Source organism: Squalius cephalus, assembly GCF_949319135.1.
Source record: "Squalius cephalus genome assembly, chromosome: 5".
NCBI lineage: Eukaryota > Metazoa > Chordata > Actinopteri > Cypriniformes > Leuciscidae > Squalius > Squalius cephalus.
In genome coordinates this window covers 20,047,270-20,066,631 of record NC_137126.1, presented here as the reverse complement: position 1 = coordinate 20,066,631, position 19,362 = coordinate 20,047,270, and the positions used below count along the sequence as shown (strand labels likewise).

Genomic DNA, 19,362 nt, shown 5'->3' with positions numbered 1-19,362 from the left:
CATTGTGCTAAGCTTCAACTGTAATGGTTGAGAAACTACATCCAGCTCTCTGACAAGGTCTTCCAAGACAAAAGATGAATCACTCTGTGTGTCGAGAAGAGCATAGGTAAGAATTTCCTTCTGAGGTTCTTTCATAGATGACAAGAAAACCGGAACAATACTTGAGGTAGCAGAAGAATTCTGAGTCACTGCATGGGACACAACTTTGCGGACTTGCTGATTTACTTGTCCTTCTGTGGAACCAGAAGTGGAACTTCTCTTTGTTTCACCGGCTCTCTCCTCTCTCTCTTCATGCAGACAGGTTGGATGGCGCCGGCTACACACTCCACAGACATGCCGCGTTTTACAATCTTTAATTATATGTCCTTTACGCAAACATCCAAAGCATAGATAATTTTGATGTATGAACACCTTTTTATCTCCCATAGACTTGGCAGCAAAGACTGGGCACTTAGCAGTGCCGTGCAGTTCATCCTTACAGACAGGGCATGGCAGCTTTGGCTTGAAGGGAGACAAACTTTCTGATTTAAATGCATGATATTTTGTTTGGGCACTTGTACTGAGGGCCTTTGCCCTCTTAGGGAACTTTTCATCTACTGAGCTGGAGCTCAAGAAGGAAGAAGTGATGGGATTACAGGCTATACGGGCTTCCTTCAGCACAAACTTAGTAAAGTGTTCAAAGATTGGATATTCTCCAGATGCATCAAGCTGCTCTACTACGATTCGGCTCCATTTGCGGACAATCCAGTCTGGTAATTTTTTCAAGAGCTTATGATTTTCCTCACAATCATTTAAAATGGCCAAACCTTTGACATGGGGCATAGCTTCTTCGCAGCTCTTTAAAAAGTCAGCAAAATCTCTAAGTGCCAGAGAATCATTAGGACTAATCTTAGGCCATTTCATCAGCTTATCTCGAAACGCTTTCTGCACAATGAATGGATTTCCGTACCTGTCCTTTAAAACTGCCCAAGCACCTTCATATGCATCCTCAGAGCTCCGGTAAAAGAATCCTTCCACAGCCTTCCGTGCCTCTCCTGAGAGGTAGCCTTTCAAATAGAGCATTTTTTCACTAGCAGAGATAGGTTTCCTATCGATTAGAATTGTGAACGACATCCAAAAGTCAACAAATTTCAAAGGATCACCAGCAAACATGGTTGGTTCAGGAACAGGCAGACGATTTAGACTTAATGAGCTTGCAATTGCTTCAGCTAAGTTGGCTGTTACACTCTGAGATGATGGTTGCGATTGGAACAGGGAGACTCCTGTATCTAGTTGTCTGTTTGAACATGTAGCCGGAGTGGTTCTGACAACAGAGGCTGTATTTGGTTCTCTCACCATGTTCTCCACATCACCTTCCAGTTTATTGTACGTTCTAACTCGAGCTGCAGCCACTTTCACATCCATGCTTGCTTGCAACATTTTTAGCCTTGTTTTCTCCTCTTCTAACTTCAGTTCTACTTCTACTTGTTTCTGCTTCATTTCTATCAACATTTGTGACTCATGGAGTTTCCATTCACTTTCCAGCTTAATAAGTTTGGCCTGTTGAGCTTGTATCTCTTCAATAGATTTTACCTGTTCTAATTTGGCTGCGAGGTCTGCTTCCGCATCTACTCGCTTGCTAGAAGCCTTAGAGCTTGTGATTGACAGGTTATCTAATTTTATGGATTCTTCTGAAATAACACTTTCGGTGCTTGTCTCACCAAAGACAGATTTATATTCTTCACGGCTTAAAATCATTCGCACTCTTTCTTTTTCAGCTTCCTCTTTAAAGGTCTCTTGAACTAGACCTACATCAAGCCGTCTACTCACAAGGTCACATATTTCTGTTGTCAGTGTGTTACAAGCATCCAATTTCTGCACAATCTCTGGTGTGCTAAGAGAATTTCGTTGAAGTGGCTCATAATTTTGATTTACACGGTCATATCCACTCTGAATGTGTCGGTTTATTTTATCAAGATCCTCCTTAAAACAGAATTTCTTAAGCCTAGTTCTAGCTTCTCGTGCTATCTGCTTCCAAGATTCATAGGCTTTCAAAAATGCCTTTACGTGCCTTTTAGCTTCCTCTTCACGCATTTGTTTGCCCTTTTCTGTAAGCTTTCGTTCACGAGAGACTGTTTCTTCTGAGCATCTAGATTCCTCTTCTGACATGTTTGTATCACTAATTGATGTATTTCTAGATTTAAGTGATTCAGGGAGCTGTAGTTATAAGATGGTGGTGTAACCTAACACTACTCACTTCAAATATTAAGATAGACCTACCCCAAAATGTCAAATACCAAAAAACACTTTAAATATTCAAGACAGCTTAATAAAAATTAGAATGGCTAAAGTTAATTTTCGAGATATACAGCTCTTTACCATACAGTTTCACATTTCACAAGTTTTAAATTTTAAGAGTGAAAATAAACCATTAAACATTTCATAATATATGTGACCTTTTCAAATATTTCACAATTCACTCATAAACACCAGAGTCTGTTATTTAGCCTTACGACTTGGATCAATCAGGATATGGCCATGTAAGTAAACAGTTCAGTTTGGTCGTTTTCTTTTTTTTTTTTTTCGATAACCAAAGTCTCTCACCGCATCTGTAGTCTCTGTTAAGCGTGCTACCAATTTACGACCTTGCCTGGATGCGTGGAACAAACAATGGCGACCTCCAGAACGAAGACGACACAACAGATGACTCAGATGTAGCGACGAGTTTTCACTGTAGCAGCCCTTGGATCCAAAATAGAGAGTCTCGACTGATGCACAAGGTGTTTCTTTATTTAGTTCGCCAAACCAGCATGACGTTCAACTTTCAATCCATCATCACCTTAGCACCGTGAAAACTGTATTAAAAAACATACATACAACAAACATTTCACACACTTGTTTTCACGGCTACAAACGTCATTACATAAACATTTAGGGTGACAAACATTTACACAGCAATATAAACCATACATATATGCAAACAATTTCCAGATTTATATATGAATAAAACATACCTCGCTGCGCTCACCAAGGAATGCAAACAATATACGATAGTCCTTTCTTCCGTCATGAAACGGGCGTCGAATTATTTAAGTTCACGAACAAACAATCTCAAATAAAATCCATGTAGGCTCAAACACAGCTGCGTACCATTCACACCCGCCAGCTACCCTTTAAAGCTCATCTTCTCTTGTGCAAACTACGGTGCCACCAAAGGGACAAATTTCAACATCACAGGTGTATCGAATTTCCGGTCAATCACATACAGATAACATTAAAGCGCATACAAAATATAGAAACATTTGAATAAGGTGCAAACATTAAACAAATATTTTACCAATAACCCAACCCATATTTCATTTAATCAACAACATACATTAAACTCCAAAGTGGTCCTTTACACTGTATATGTTCCAACCAATCACCGACAGGGGTGGGTGTTGTGAGATTTTGCGCTCGTGCACGGCTGCCTATGACGGCTGCACGCGAAAACCTCACAACACCCGCCCCTGTCGGTCATTGGTTGGAACACTATTTGTTTTGGTTTTGAGTGTTGGTGAGCGCAGTTGTTTTTGTGTGCAGATCTCAGAGTCTAGGCTGCCTAGAGAGACGCGGTTTTTTGACAGCATGCTTATGGGGCGGGCAGCTAGCGGATCGTTAGGAAAGATTAGATGAATGTGATCATTTATGTTTGGGCCTGAAATCGCTGATACAACCTTTAATATGCTGATTTGGGGTTCAAGAAACATTTCTTATTATCAATGTTAAAAAAGTTGTCCTGCTTAATATTTTGCGGAAACTGTGATTATTCTATATATATATATATATATATATATATACAGTATCTCACAAAAGTGTAGGTAAATGTAGGTATGTACAAGAAACAAACTTGTTGCAACATTTGTTTTTGCAGGTGTATAGGAGAGAGGTGGAGGAGAACGGCATCGTTCTGGATCCTCTCAAAGCTACTCATTCTGTCAGAGGGGTCACGGGGCACGAGGTCTGCCACTACTTTTGGGACACAGCTTATCGGAACGACTGGGAGAGTATGTTCACCTCAGCATATCATTTTGCTTTTTGATCTTCTTATCTAATAGTGCCACTGTTTAGACATCAGGTTATCAGACACTGTTTGTATAGGACATTGAAATCAGTGTTATTTTAGGCCCTGTTCACACCAGGTATTAAGAAGCGTTTTGGTCATTCAGATCACAAGTGGACGAGGGACACATTCCCGTTTATACCCGGTGTTTTACAACTGTTGTGACAACTTTTCTCCTGATTTCTTTGAGGGGAGGGTCTATGGGCTGGTGTATGTTTGGGCTTTCATATCTTTCGATCTGATGGATGAAATGAGCTCAAGCAATTTACGTACCGTAAACCACAGAAAACAAATACGGAAAACAGCAGCTTTTGTTTTTTGCTCTGGTAGCCACAAGACCATGGCGAACATGGTGAGTGTCGTGTTAGAAATCAGGAATGGTGAGAGAACTTTGTGCTTGGTACGTTTTTCATATTCAAACCAAACTTGGGTCTTCAGCCGACAAAGTTTAAATCACGTCCCGCTAGCGCGCTACCCATAATGTTTACGCAGTAGGTCATTTGACCACATGAGCATTTACAACACTATGAAAAAAATCCAGTCAAATGCGTTTTTTGACTACCTCTTGAAGTGGCTGAAAGTGGACGAGCTTACAACGTTTTCCACCTGTATGTCGTCCACTTGTGATCTGATCGATTAAAACGCATCTTAATACCAGGTGTAAAAAGGGCCTATAATAGTTTAATAGTATAATAGTTTTATTATAGTTTTAATAAAATTTTGTATCTTTTTATTTTTCATGTTAATTTTTGTTTCATTTTTAAAGTTTAATTTGCTTTTGTCAATTTTTTTCTTTTTTTAAATGTTGCTATTTAGGTTTAATCGATTTTTGCTTTAGTTTTAGTTTAATTTTAATTTATTTCCGGTTAATAATTGTATTGCTTCAACTTAAACTAAACGAAAATTATAAATGTTGACTTGAAATACGTTTGTTTTTCCATCTAATATTTATATTTTATTTCAGCTTTATTCCAATTAGAATTTTTTTTTAATATATATAGTTTTAGTTAATGATAAAAACTGATGAAAATAATAAGAAAATGCTGTTTTGGTTATACATGCAAACACATTTACCTTATCTTTTACAGCAACAATTGAAAGCTTTCAAGTGGTTGAGACGCTCTCGGATAAAGCGGTCATCATTCATCAGACACATAAAGTAAAGCACCATTCACTATTGCATTATGGCTGGTTGTTTCTGAAATCATTTGTGGTTGTTGCAGTTGCATTGACATCTTTAAATACACTTTCTTACTCCTCTTTTATAGAGAGTGTGGCCTGCCTCCCAGCGGGACGTGCTTTATGTATCGGTTATTCGTAAAATTCTCTCCACCAATGAGAATGATCCTGACACCTGGCTGGTGTGCAACTTCTCAGTGGATCATGACAGCTATCAAGTAAGTATCTGGACTGCAGAAGTATCTTTTAAAATGTTTCCCTTTTCATACAATTTGATATCACAGACATTATTATTAGAAACCCAGAAACATATTAACACATAATATTCAACATTAAAGGTATACAATAAGCTGTGCATCAGAATACTCTCTAACAGAGGTTTTCTCATGTTTTCTCCAGCCCTCTGCTAGATGCATTCGTGCCAAAATCAATGTAGCCATGATCTGTCAAACACTAATCAGCCCACCAGAGGGAGACAAAGACATCACCAGGGACAACATCCTCTGTAAAATCACATATGTAGCCAACGGTAAGCCTAGCACTACAACCATGGTGCCAGTTTTCACAGGTCAGGGTGTCTGACCCATCCTAATTGAATCCCCTAAAAGTAATTCAAACTAAAGGTTGGGTGGGTGTCTTAAAAGTACATACATGACTGTATAAAAGTTTGGGGTCAGGAAGATTTGTTAGTAAGTATTGATCAAAAGTGACAAGTGAAGATTTCTGCTGATTTTTTATTATTATTATTATTATTATATATTTTATTTTTGATAAAAATAATAAATGTTTCCTGAGCATATTAGAATGATTTCCGAAGGATCATGTGACACTGAAGACTGGAGTAATGATGCAGAAAATTCAGCTTTGCATCACAGGAATAAATTACATTTAAAAATATATTCAAGTATAAAATAGTTATTTTAAATTGTAATAATATTTCACAATATTTCAACTGTTTTAGTGACCACAAAAGTTAGATAAATTTGTTAGTAATTGACTTGGTAAACTCTGAATTACCTTTAGTTCAGTTGAACACAAAAGAAGATATTTCAAAATAATGTTGTTAACCAGACAGTTGACATTCTTTAAAATATCTTAAAGACATATAGCAAATATATAGCAAAAGACATCTGGCTGTTTAAAAATGTCAACCGCACCCTAAATATCATAAATATATCATTTTTACACTGAGTACATAAGAGTTTGGATTGCAATCTTTGTTTTATTATATACATGATATAAAATGTCACATGAATGCTGTGTTCATGTAATCCTAAAGTAAATCCTGGCGGTTGGGCCCCTGCATCAGTCTTGCGAGCCGTAGCCAAGAGAGAATACCCCAAATTCCTCAAACGCTTCACCACGTATGTTCAAGAGAAGACCAGCGACGAGGCTATCCTCTTCTGAACAACACCAGGTAACTCGCACCTTGAAAACAACTGACTGTTTCCCGCTTGTAAATCACAACGGGTTGTACATTTAATCTTGTTTTCTCTTCCCACAGGTTGTTTAATCTACATTCCCAGTTTGCTTTCTGACTCACCTGAAGAAACGCCTTATTCACAATGCTCTACCATCACTCATGACAAAGCGCTGCTCTGCCCAAGTGCTCTTGACACTCTTCAGAAACCCTTTTCAAACTGTATCCATACAGACTGAACAAAAGCGGTACACCAATGTCTGTAAAAGCACCTTTGAAAAGTCCAACACACTAGAATAACCAACACAGTCTGTTCATCTTCAAAAGGCCTTACTTGTTTTTTCGTAAATGAGCTGCGGCTCAGGTTGTTAAAGTGTTTTACATTTTTGTAAATATTTGATCATAGTTTGAGTTCTTGACTGTGGTCTTGGTGAAATATATATACTGTAAACTTGATGCCTTGATTTATATGATTCTCACTGGCCAATAGCCGTTTGTCTTAGGAAGACCCTTTCTGTCCTCATGATCAAGAGGATGTCACACTTCAGTCTTAAGATCTATTGTACAGTTAGTGTATGAATGTATAACATTATTGTGAAGGCATTACACATTTTTTGATTATTGAAATTCATAAATGTGGCTTTTGGCAAAGTGTATGTTTAACGAACTGCTAATATTGAAAAGTAGAGGGTATTTTTGGTAGACCTGTAGAAAGTTGGTATATGACCATTATTCCCTTTGCTTTTTAAGTTTAGATCTGTTTTTTGTTCTAATTTTCAGAAGTTTCAAAAAAGATTTTTGCAGGTAGGTGGCACTTTGTTGTACAAATGCCTGTGTTTGGATGCTATTAGAGCAGTTTCATCATTCCACTTTTCATATTCCTTAATGAATTGGTTCATTATTACCTGTTGGCCTTCCATCTACACAATATATGAGGAATTACAGCAGTTGTGCCATTTCACAACTTTTGCACAACGATTTTTTTTTTATGCAAGGCAAATCCATTTATTCATTGAATCATCTCACTGTTGTAATGTTTTTTTTGTGTGTGTGACATCAGTAACATTGTTTGCACTAAACAATATGATTTTTTTTTTTTCTGTTTTAAAATCCCATTTTTTTTCCATACTAATACTCCAGTTCCGAACGGCTGATTTGATGCATGTAAATGATCGAATCGTTGCATAGGTTATGCCGTCACAGATTTGCTGCTGCAGTACTGCTTAAAGCACTTTTATTTAGTTGAATGTGTGAAAATCTTAGTTTATGAAAGTAAGAACAAGAAACTGAGAAAAAAAACCTTATGACTATTTTGAGATTGGTTACAAATGTTAATTGCTTTTTAAAAAATAAGTTTTGTAAATGACTTCTTTCTATATATATGTAGTATCACCAACTTATTAATGAAACCAAATTTTATTAAACACAAGCAAAACTTTCACTTTTTCATTTGTGTTTGTTCCAGGCTACAGCAAATGATTTAAGTACTGAGTAATATGAACTACATGTAGTTGCAATAGGGTTAGTTGCATGTAATTATTCAGAATATATAGAGACTACATATAACAAGGACACTGTAAAATCAATTGTTACCGCCTACAGTTTTTTACTCTCACTAAAGGATGATTTTATGCGTGTTGTACAGGAAGAATATCTCACAGTACGTTTCAATAAACCAATTCAACCTCTGTGAACTTTGCACTGGGCGTTTCCAATCACGCTGAGCGCTGATGATGACTGACAAACCTATGGGCTGATATGGTATCATGAGCATGCGATAGGGTTACTATTCAAGACAAGCATTAGGGGAGGAGTAACACGGTTAGCGCTCTCAGATTAAGGTGTGTGTGTGTGTGTGTGTGTGTGTGTGTGTGTGTGTGTGTGTGTGTGTGTGTGTGTGTAAAAAGCCCAAAGCCCGTTTCATCCCCGCAGGTCTGTCTAGGCTAGTGCCTCGCTGAGGTTAAGCCAATCAGCAGTCAGTATCCTGGTGAGATGTGATGCAGGGCGAGCTGATTGGTCGGCTCACTCTCTGGTGAGGCAAGAGCCTATAATGGCAGAGAGAACTCAAACATCTCACCACGTCGGTCTCCAGCACACGCATAGCCTCAAAATATAACAGCTGTGCTTTTTTTTTTTTTTTGTATTGAACTTTTTTTTAGCTGGTATTAGAGAATAAATTGCGACATGATTCATTTGGCGCTTTCTTTGTTTTGTTCTTAGGCTTATCACTTTGTAATATTTCTTTTTTTAAAGTTGAGCTAAATGTTAGCAACACACAAGAATAAATACCGGTAGTAATGCACACAATGGCAACCTACATTATTTTTTAATATGAAATGAATTCATATATTCATTCAAATAGTGTTTGTTTAGTATTTGGTTAAAGTTGCCCAAGTGAGAAAGAGAATTCAATTCAAGCACAACACAATGTATTATATATTTTCCTTTATTATAAAAAAATATACAAAACTTTGCAGCTTATTATTTATTTAATAATTTGAATTGTGCCTTTGGGGGAAAAATAGCAAGCTTCCTTTCAGTCTTCAGCATGAAACATACTTTTCTAAACATCAGCCACTCTTTTCCATTACATAAAAACCAGAACCAACTTAATAAAAGCCATTTCAAGCCTTCAGAAATACGCAGTGTGTTGTGTATTGTTACATAAACCTATTGCAGTAGGTGTTCAAACACAAAGAAATCAGTAATTGAACAAAGAACTGAAACGTGGATTATAGCACCTTTTGAAATATTTGTCCCATCATGCCGTAGCACTACTCCTTTCAGTTACACAAGTCATTCAATACATTCCTGTGTCATAGAAAAAAAAACGAATGTACATTCTGACACGAGAAACACTGCGATCACTGCTGACGGCTGCGTTTGGCAATTTCATAGTCGTTCTGTAATATTCTACACGTGTACCAACTAGTGAATCATAGTACTTTAAACTCCTCTGTGTCAGTACTGTCCTCCTGTGCCATTTCCCTTTCTAAGTGCAAAGAAGTAAACCTTCTCTTTCCCTTTCTAATGTTGCTGTCCAGTTTGGCGAACAAGTTGGCAAAGAAATGCTCCCAGTTGCCATCGCCATCAAATAAAAATAAAGTACAAAATGCTCTCCACTTTAACTCATCCAGTCAGCGTTGTATGACCTGAACTTCATTGATTTTAGAAAACAAATTATGTTATATGGCCTTCTTTATCTGTATGTTCCGGCTGCTGTGGATCTAAGATCAGATTTGCTGTTCATAGCGAGTTAGGTTTGACAAAGCAGGCCTGGAAACTGCGATCCTGATATGATTTATAAATATGGACTCTAAGCTTGTGAACACAGCTGGTCTTGATTCCAGTCTTTAATTAATCCAGTCTCTTTAACAGATCAGGGAAACCATGAACAGTCGTAATTTTGTATTCCTTTTGCTGTCCTTGAAAATAATCTGAATTACTAATCATTTGTGCCTTGAAGTTGAGATAGTCTTTCTGTATGGCCCTTTGCCTCTTCAACAGGCGACGTCTTAAGATGCCTGCTTAGTACATGTTCCTGGAGCTTCTTGCAAATTCACTTTTGATCTAAAGCCAAAATATAAAAAAGAAAATTATACAGGTGTTTGCAGATGATAGTTTACGTTACAAAACATGGTCAGTCTATTATTATTACATTATATTGTACTATATTTTAATTTGTAAGGTTATTTTATTAATATGATATTAAGATTACAATTATTATAATGATATATTACTGTGTGCGTATATATATATATATATATATATATATATATATATAAATTATATATAGTATATACATATATATATATATATATATATATATATATATATATATAAAAAATACTATTAATTCTTATAATATTTGTAAAATTATATATATATATATAGATATATAGATATAGATATATACATACAGTATATTACATACATGTGAATAAAACTAGACATTAAAGTATTATTATATACATTTATATTCAATAAGTATTTCAGTTGAATCTGACTCCATCTCATGCCATACACAAGAGACAGTCCATGCATTTTCTTGGCGATGATTTTTCCGGGGTAAGTCGCTTGGTATATACAGTATATACATATATATATTAAATAATATTAAAGTAATGTTCTATTCATATTTTATAAAGAGTTCTTACCTGTTGTGAGTCATGTGACTTTTCACCAGGTGTCCGGCAGCAAGTGCAGACATGAGTGACAGCTCTCCTGCAAGCACGGTCCCACACACCACCTTGGCAAGCTGTCGGGCATTTTCGCCCGGACACACCTGATTGGCACCCAGAACACCCAACATCTGACAGGAAGAGACAGAGAGAATAAAACTGAATGAGATGCTATGAGAGTGGCTTCAGAACTGCGCATCCACAATGAAACTAAAACATACGTCTGTCTTTCGTAAGTGTCAAATATTGATCCTGTATCGAACAGGACCGTGTAAGTACCTGTAAACAGGCCTGCTGTGGAGGAAGGTTAGTGCCTCCACCCACAGTGCCCAGCTCAATGGATGGCATAGTACAGCTGATATAAAGATCCTCCCCGGTGTGGCCTGAGGCTTCCATTATAGTGATACAATTAGAGCTGCCCACTGTCTGCGCTGGGTCCTGTCGACAACAAATTCATTTGTACATCTGCACGTATTGTAACTATATAATCACACAACACATCATTATCCGTATCAAAATCATACTTCAAACAACACAGCGTTAACTTTTATTACCTGTCCACAAGCAATATAGATAGCAGCTACGATGTTGGCGGCGTGAGCGTTATAACCTCCGATGCTTCCAGCCATAGCAGATCCAACCAAGTTCTTGTTTATGTTCACGTCTACCAGAGCCGCAGTCGACGTCTTTAAAATCTGCGAAAAAAACACTTGTGTGAGATAGTCTGGACTTTCATTCCAAAAACATACATTTCTATCCAATATGCAGCCAATATGGGACTTTTTGTAGAATATGACGTGGTTGTGTACCTCTTTGACAACTTTAGCTGGAATGGTGGCCTCACACACCACTGACTTGCCCCTGCCTTCAATCCAGTTGATGGCAGCAGGTTTTTTGTCAGTACAGTAGTTTCCACTAACAGCCAAAACTTGAAGCTCTGGAAATTCCTCCTTCAGCCTGGCGAGAGCCTGTTCTGTGCCCTGGTGACCAAAGAGAAAAGAAAGATAAAGACTCAGCGAAGCGCAAGTAATGAATCGTGTCAGGTCAGTTAAGATCATTTCAGTATCTGCAGAGACCGTGTTTAACATCATTTTGTAAAATGCAATTCAGCGTACTTTTGAGATCATGTTCATGCCCATTGCATCTCCGGTTTTGGACTGGAATCGAATGTACAGGTTGCGACTTGCCAGGCCAATCAGAAGCTTCTCTAATCGTGCGAACCTACACAAACAACACAAATATATGTTTCAAAATCACTAATAACTGCACTACCACAATAATTCTGTTCAGTGAAATGGTCCCGTACCTGCTGGTCTGGTCAAAGGCCTCCTTGATGGTCTTGAAGCCCTCAGCGCTCTCCAGATAGGCCTTGACTTCAGCCGCTTGACAGGCAGAAGGCAGACGCACCACCGGCCCTCTGGTCATTGCATCTGCAAGAACACGGCTACTGGCACCACCTCCCAACTGTGGGACAGCCATTCACAACAGAGCATTAGATTAATGTGCTTTACACTAGACATTACGCAACTTTACATCAGTTTAGGCTGCTGTTAAATGTGTTTGCCTTCAGCTTCCCTTTGAGAACTAAAACAAAAAAACAGAAAAAAAAATGGTTTTGCTTACAGCTATAGCTCTGCAGCCTCTATTTGTGCTGGCAACTAGACAGCCCTCAGTTGTTGCCATGGGGACTTGAAACTGCTTGCCATCCAATAACAGAGGACCAGCAACCCCCACAGGGACTGGCATGTAACCAATGACGTTCTCACAACATGTTCCCATCACCTGGAATAAAAAACATGAGAATTAATGGTGAGGTTTCCATCAAAGGCTCAAAAAACCTCAATAAACTGCTAAATGTTCTGGGTGGTTGACAGGGTTGCTGTGCAGTTGCTGGCGCGTTACTAAATAGTGTTTCCTAGCCCAATTCAGTCCACCCTCTAAGTATGGTATCAAATTAGTTATGAGCCAATTTATATACTGTATATATATATATATATATATATATATAGGTATTGCTCATTTTGGTATAAATATCATTTTTCGTTTTTAGGTCAGTAGATTTTTTTTTAAAGTTAAATAAATAATAAATTGATATTTTGAAAAAATTGAAAAAATAAAATTGATATTCTAGTCAGGAAGAATGCATTAAATTGAGCAAAAGTGACAGCAAATACATCTATTTCTATCTATGCTGTTCTTCTGAACTTTCTAATCATTAAAGAATCTTAAAAATAATTAAATAAAAAGTATGATTAATAATATTAAAAAAATATATAGTTTACAAAAAAAGCAGCACAACTGTTTTCAACACTGATAATAATAAGAAATGTTTCTTGAGCAGCAAATCAGCATATTAGAATGATTTCTGAAGGATCATGTGACACTGAAGACTGGGGTAATGATGCTGAAAATTCAGCCTTTTCATTAAAGGAATAAATTACATTCTTAAAATTAAAAAAATAGAAAAGAGTTATTTTAAATTGTAATATTTTTTATAGTTCTGTCAAATCGATTAATCACATCTAACAAAAAATGGGTTTAGAAAACAAAAATATATGTGTGTATATATACTTATTATTTTTTTTATATTATTTATGTCTGTGTGTATATACTGTATATAGACACGCACACATATTTACACACACACACACACACACACACATATATATATATATATATATATATAATATATATGTGTGTGTGTGTGCATATGTGTGTGTGTGTGTACGTATATATATATATATATATATATATATATATATATATATCACACACACAGACATATTTCACACACACACACACACACACACACACACACACACACACACACAAACACATATATAATATAAATAAATAAAATACACACACATATATCATGTAAACAAAAACTTTTATGTTAGATCGCGATTTATCGATCTGAAAGCACAAATTTTAACAGTATTACTGTTTTCACTGTATTTGTTTATTTTAAAAAATGCCGCTTTGGTTAGCATAAGAGACTTCTTTCAAAAACATTAAATAATCTTATTGGATCATATCTTTTTGAACAAAATTTGGAATTTGAAAACGTTTCAATGTCAGTACATCCCTAGTTTGTTCAAATCAATAAAGCACCACTAATTAAATAATGTGAGATGTAATGACCTCATGTCTTACCTTAGAGTAGTCATAGTCTTTATAAGGCAGACAGGAGAGAGCTGAGGGATCTGGGAATTTGGGGGAGAGCATTTTTCTACGGATCATCACCCCTCTCTCAGGGGTCTCCATCATGGCCTCCAGTTTGTAAGCTGGGATGTGCTTTGAGTTCACCAAAACGATCACCTCCTCATCACTGAGGTACCGAGCGCCCATCTGTGGAGTCAGAAGAGGCGACACTTAAATACTCACACACATACACTGTGATTATACTTGGATTAAGGTAACAGAAGTCTACTCTAGGAGGTAAATGGTTTCACTACATGCTTCTGATCTTGTCTAACGTCATAAACTAAGTGGCTAAGAGTAGGAGTAAAGAGGGAGAGGAGGATCTCATTAGAGATTACATGGGTCAACCCTGAGGTAAAAAATAACTACAGCCTTCAGTCCCACAGTGAACCCAGGGTTAATCTTGACGTCGGAAAGAAAAACAACAAGAGAAACAGAATTGCTGGGATATTTAACAACGCTCTTACCTCTGGGTTTTTCAGAATGGACAGACAATCTTCCACAGGTCTAGGTTCGGCAGGTACACTGATCGCAGGCTCCGACACATCAGCGTTTTCCAGAGTTTCATCCTCTCCCAGAACAAAATTACTTTTATGCTCAGGCTCTTTCAGGGCAGGCAGGGGCCGAATCACTAAATCTGAAACAGAGAAATTGCTGTTAGATTCCATTATAGAGTGATGGTTTTGCATAAAATGAACACAAAAATGAAAAGGCAAGGGGGGAATACCTCTTTCCTCTTTGGTAACAACAGGAATGGGAGTTGGGGTTTTCTCAGGCTTGCTAGAACAGGAAACCTCTTTCCTACAGCACTGATCAGGAGACCATTTCTGCGAGAGCATGGAGCCTGGAGTGGGGACTTTCAGGGACAGGGTAGATTCCATCTCCACCTGCTCGAAGAAAATGTACTTCACAGCCAGGAACAGGGCGAGACCCAGTGTGATCACCTGCTCAATGTCCATGCTGATCATCCTAAATGCACAGAATAAAATAATAATCACATCATCGTCTTATTACTATTATTATTAAGGATGCATGATGATATATCAGTATCATATTGGTTATCAGCGAATATTAGAGATTTTCTTTTCAATTTATCGTATCTATTGATATTGGATATTTAATTGTGCATGATCGTATCTACTATTTTTTACTACGGATGCACCGAAATTTCGGCTACCCAAAAGACACAGAGCGTGTATCCTGAATTTTCAGTTTCTGCCCAAAATTGTAATTTCGGTGCATCTCAATTAGTAATTTAACATGCATTCCTAATTATTATACAATGCAGTATGCAATATTATAAAAAATGAAATTTGCTGCAGAGATTTAGTTGTACTATTAATACATAGAACTATGTATTTTGAACTATTGAAACATAAAAAAAACATTCAAACAATTGAAATTAATAGTAGATAGTAGAACAAATCCAAATATTAATGGCCAAAACCAGCATTATTATTAATACAATGAATAAGACCTCTGAAGTGTGCCCACCTGGACATGTAAAAGTGCCACAGGGGCATGTCTGGTTCAATCCTCTTGGGCATATTGTCATTCAGGCTCACTCCGACTTGAGGAAGATCAAGGGTTCCGTTACTTGACGTGGGATCGGCAATCCACCGGCTATGAGCGTGAACCATGACCAGGCCAAGAGACTGCAAATATTAAACATGATCCAGACCATTAGAGACCAACCCATTAATATCACAAATCCCAGTATAAAAAAAACTGTTGTAACGGTCTTGTTCTGGTTTGGTTTTGTTTTCATTCTGTTCCCTGTGCTGCTTTTCCTGAGTTCTGTTAGCTAGTTAGTTCCTATGGTTTCTGATTTGATTACGTTCACCTGTTGTTTTTAGTTAACCTGTGATCTCTGTGTATTTATATCCCTTCATTTCCTTTTTTCGTTGTCTTGTGTCATCTTAGTTTTACTTGATAGTTGTTTAAAGCTTTCCAGTGTTCTCCTGCATTCCTTGAATATAGTGATTAAAGACTTATTCTAGTAACTCTCCTGTGTCGTGTGATTTGTGCGACCAAGCGTGACAACTGTAGTGTTTTTGGTTCAGTGTGTACCATGATCATTTTGACTCTTTGCGTGACAGGGTTAGGCTTGTTGTCCTCTTCCTCTTCCAGAACTCTAGAAAAGTGGCTCAGCTGCCAGATAGGTCGTCCCTCCCTGCTTTCTCTGGACAACTGATTGAAATAGACATACATGTTAGAATATGATCTAATCTTCAATTATGCGTACTGCGCAAATAATCTTACATACCTCCAACACAAGAGAGACACAGGCCGGGAAGAAGGTCATGAACACAAAGTAGTTTGCCAGGACAGACATACAACCAAAGCAGCACATGATCTCAAGCTGTCGCACACCTGCAGGAAAACAACGAAAGGGCAAAATAAAGTTAAGTTTAATTAAAATTAAGTTTATTGCTGCTGGGTTAAACAAATCTGTTTAATGTTAGCGCATTCCACCTGTGCTAATTTTCTGTCTCATATGAAAGGGTGAATTTACCTGACATTGTTCCCACACCGATCACCAGGCACTCCACAAGGGCATCAAGAGTAAAAGTGGGTCCTAAAACGGCCATTCCTTTGGCAATATTCTCTCTCACCTCATCCTGCAGGACAGCCAAAAAGCCATTTACAAAAACCCAAAACTGGCATGATTGGTCTTATTTACTTAACCCTCAGTTTAATGTAACAAATGTGGACTGGGCTGAAAAATCTGGACTGAAAAAAAGCGAAAAGGTGAAGTACCTGTGAGTTGGAACTCAAAGCAAACTTGGCCAGAGCACATGCTTTTGAGAGGTCAATCAACAGCAGAAAGAATGGCAAGGCCTCACTGTGAATATTAATACAAAATATAAACATATAATATATGTACAAAGAATTTTCCAAAGCAATACTTCTACAATTTCAAGTGAGAGTGATACACAAATGTACATACTTGAGGCCTGTCAGCTCCTTGTCCAGGAAGTGAATCACAACCGTGCTGAACACAAAACTGGAGAATATTGTGAAAAGTCCTGCAATGCCTGAAATGAAAATTTAAAAATGAACACTTGCAATTCATGTTACCTCACAAAATAATTGTATTAACTAGGTTTAAAAGCTTCAACTCACCCAATATGTATTTGGATCCTAACTGTCGAAGATTTTGGAATTGAAAATAAATATAGACGATTGCTATGCATCTTGTGATTGTCAGGATAATGATATCGCTGCTTAGGATTTGCTGGAGACAAGATAGAAAGGGGAAAAAAACCTAATATTATAATTCAAAGAGAAAATAATATCATTCAACTTTACTTTAACCGCCACCGTGATGTAATTTATTTCCAAAGTAACAAACTGTACCTCCTCTAATTTGGGGCAATCAAAGTTCCACCCACAAATCTGGTCATTTCCAGTGAACATGTTCATGGACATCATGCAGATGGTGAGAGTCACAGTAGCCACAATGACTTCCCAAGGATGGGAGGCCACAAAGAGGCCGTGGATTCGGAAAAGTCTCGTCAGCATGATGAATTGTGTGTTGCAGTCTCTTACTGTAAATGACAAAAGCAAAGAAGAAAAGACAATTGTTAAACAGGATTACAGTGACAGAATTATGATTATTCTTTCACTCATAACATTGCAATTTCATGAGTATGAAATCAAATCATGCACAAAATATATAAATATATTAAAAAATATATATATAAAAAACAATACATTTGTACAACTACAGTACTCCGAGAGCATAACTTACATTTTAGTTAAAGTTGGCATGAAACTGAATTTGCAATAGTCTTTTCTTCCCTATTGTGACATATATCCGAGTGAAACACAAGAAAAAAATGTAGGGCAGAACTTTTGTCTATCAGGAATTGATTGGTTCGTTGGTGAACGAACGATCTCATGTGATTGCAGGTTGTCCAGCCCTCGAGGCAGTGCAAACATCATCAGAGATGTAGTTGCAAATGGGCGTTATTTTGATTAAAGATAATGAGAGCACATGAATATATACATTTTCTTTAAATAATATACAGCACCATTAAATCATGTGTAATAACTACTGGTGCAATAGTCCATAAACAATAAGAATGGTCTATTTTGATTTCATAATTTTTGAGTTGTTGAGGTTTTTGTCTTTTTTAAAGCTCTTTATTACTGCAGTTACACTGTATAGTAACATCAGATGGCTTGAAATTCAATGTGCTAAATACATATCTGATGTGACAGATGACAGACAGTGCCATCTGTTTCTGTATTTACAGTTTTGATTGTGATGACCAATAATCAGATTATGATGACTGATTTAATTGTAAAAAATGACTTATAAGATTTAATATCAAAATAAAAAAAATAGAAATAACTTTTTTGTATGTGGTGATACTGTAGGTGGTGGTAAGTACGTACTTTTGTAATCATTAACCCAAATGACTCACCTAAACACTCATGATTCAATTTTAAAATATTCCCTTTATACAATTTATTTCAATTACTTTCAAATATTTACAATAAAAGTGTATCAATAAAAATGATATTGAATAAATACTCTGGACTTTCTTCTGCACTTTGCATAAGCTCGTACAAAGATTCTGACTTCATGTTCTGCTACCAGATGAGCAACTGATGCAATCATGCAGTAACGAACTGAAGGAAACTGACATTCAAAACATGGATCATGGATGACATGGTATATTAAGCAGGCATGTGTAAAATAAATGCTATGGATGTAGATCTCGATGCAGGTACTTACCAGTGAGGGTCAATGAGGGTTTAAAGAATAAGTACACCAGCAGATCACTGTCAAATCCTCCTCATACGCGATTAAATAAATAAAAGACTATAGATATTTCCACTGTTACAAATTAACATTTAGCGGTGGTTTTCATAATTAGAGCGGCCGAGATAAATAAATACAGACGACAGTAATCCATATCCCGTCGTTTGAGACAGGACTCCAGTCGCTAACACCGGCATCCTCCTCTAGGCTTATATGAAGCGATGGCATGGCTCTGCGTCAGTCGAGTGATGAGCCAATCAAATCGTCGAACCATACCGATACGCGAGAAAACCACGCCCAATTCTTCCAGTGAACTGTGTTTGAAGGCGTGTCCTGACGGAGAACGCGTGATCTGGCCATCATTTGAATGTATGTGTGTGTGGGTGTGTGTGTGGGTACCAGCCAGTGGTCCACATGAGGGAAATGGGTTAATAAACATACTAAATTATGTTTTTGAAAATGTAAAAATGCAGAAAGTTTACTGTGATGGGTAGGTTTAGGGGTAGGGTTTGGGTTAGGGAAT

At 37.2% G+C, this 19,362-nt stretch overlaps 2 protein-coding genes across 2 annotated transcripts in view; one reads left to right on the top strand and one right to left on the bottom strand.

Moving 5' to 3' along the window:
• cert1a (ceramide transporter 1a) overlaps nt 1-7,984 on the top strand; it is a 36,878-nt gene extending 28,894 nt beyond the window's left edge. The window contains exons 12-17 of the mRNA XM_079872338.1: nt 3,893-4,025; nt 5,170-5,240; nt 5,350-5,478; nt 5,660-5,789; nt 6,540-6,677; nt 6,765-7,984. Coding sequence (XP_079728464.1) covers nt 3,893-4,025; nt 5,170-5,240; nt 5,350-5,478; nt 5,660-5,789; nt 6,540-6,667 — 591 coding nt within the window. The 3' untranslated portion in view covers nt 6,668-6,677; nt 6,765-7,984. The remainder of the gene's footprint in view (nt 1-3,892; nt 4,026-5,169; nt 5,241-5,349; nt 5,479-5,659; nt 5,790-6,539; nt 6,678-6,764) is intronic.
• A 1,891-nt stretch (nt 7,985-9,875) lies between these two features.
• hmgcra (3-hydroxy-3-methylglutaryl-CoA reductase a) lies at nt 9,876-19,062 on the bottom strand. Its single transcript, XM_079871725.1, has 20 exons — nt 18,813-19,062; nt 17,426-17,616; nt 17,192-17,303; nt 17,016-17,103; nt 16,826-16,910; nt 16,581-16,686; nt 16,332-16,438; nt 16,136-16,255; nt 15,560-15,720; nt 14,793-15,034; nt 14,533-14,702; nt 14,018-14,212; nt 12,485-12,643; nt 12,168-12,325; nt 11,977-12,082; nt 11,671-11,841; nt 11,416-11,556; nt 11,141-11,299; nt 10,838-10,992; nt 9,876-10,250 (listed from the first exon to the last, which is right to left on the bottom strand). The coding sequence occupies exons 2-20, from the start codon at nt 17,588-17,590 to the stop codon at nt 10,196-10,198; spliced, it is 2,655 nt and encodes an 884-aa protein (XP_079727851.1). The 5' UTR covers nt 17,591-17,616; nt 18,813-19,062; the 3' UTR covers nt 9,876-10,195.
• Between the last annotated feature and the right edge of the window lie 300 nt (nt 19,063-19,362).

What these genes read in the sequence shown, in the direction of transcription:
- hmgcra (XM_079871725.1), bottom strand. Translation starts at nt 17,590, where the DNA reads ATGCTGACGAGACTTTTCCGAATCCACGGCCTCTTTGTGGCCTCCCAT. An exon ending in TGGCACTTTTACATGTCCAG is followed by an intron (nt 15,035 to 15,559) that starts GTGGGCACACTT and finishes CTGTGCATTTAG; the next exon opens with GATGATCAGCATGGACATTG. An exon ending in AGTCACATGACTCACAACAG is followed by an intron (nt 10,251 to 10,837) that starts GTAAGAACTCTT and finishes TTTTGGCTTTAG; the next exon opens with ATCAAAAGTGAATTTGCAAG.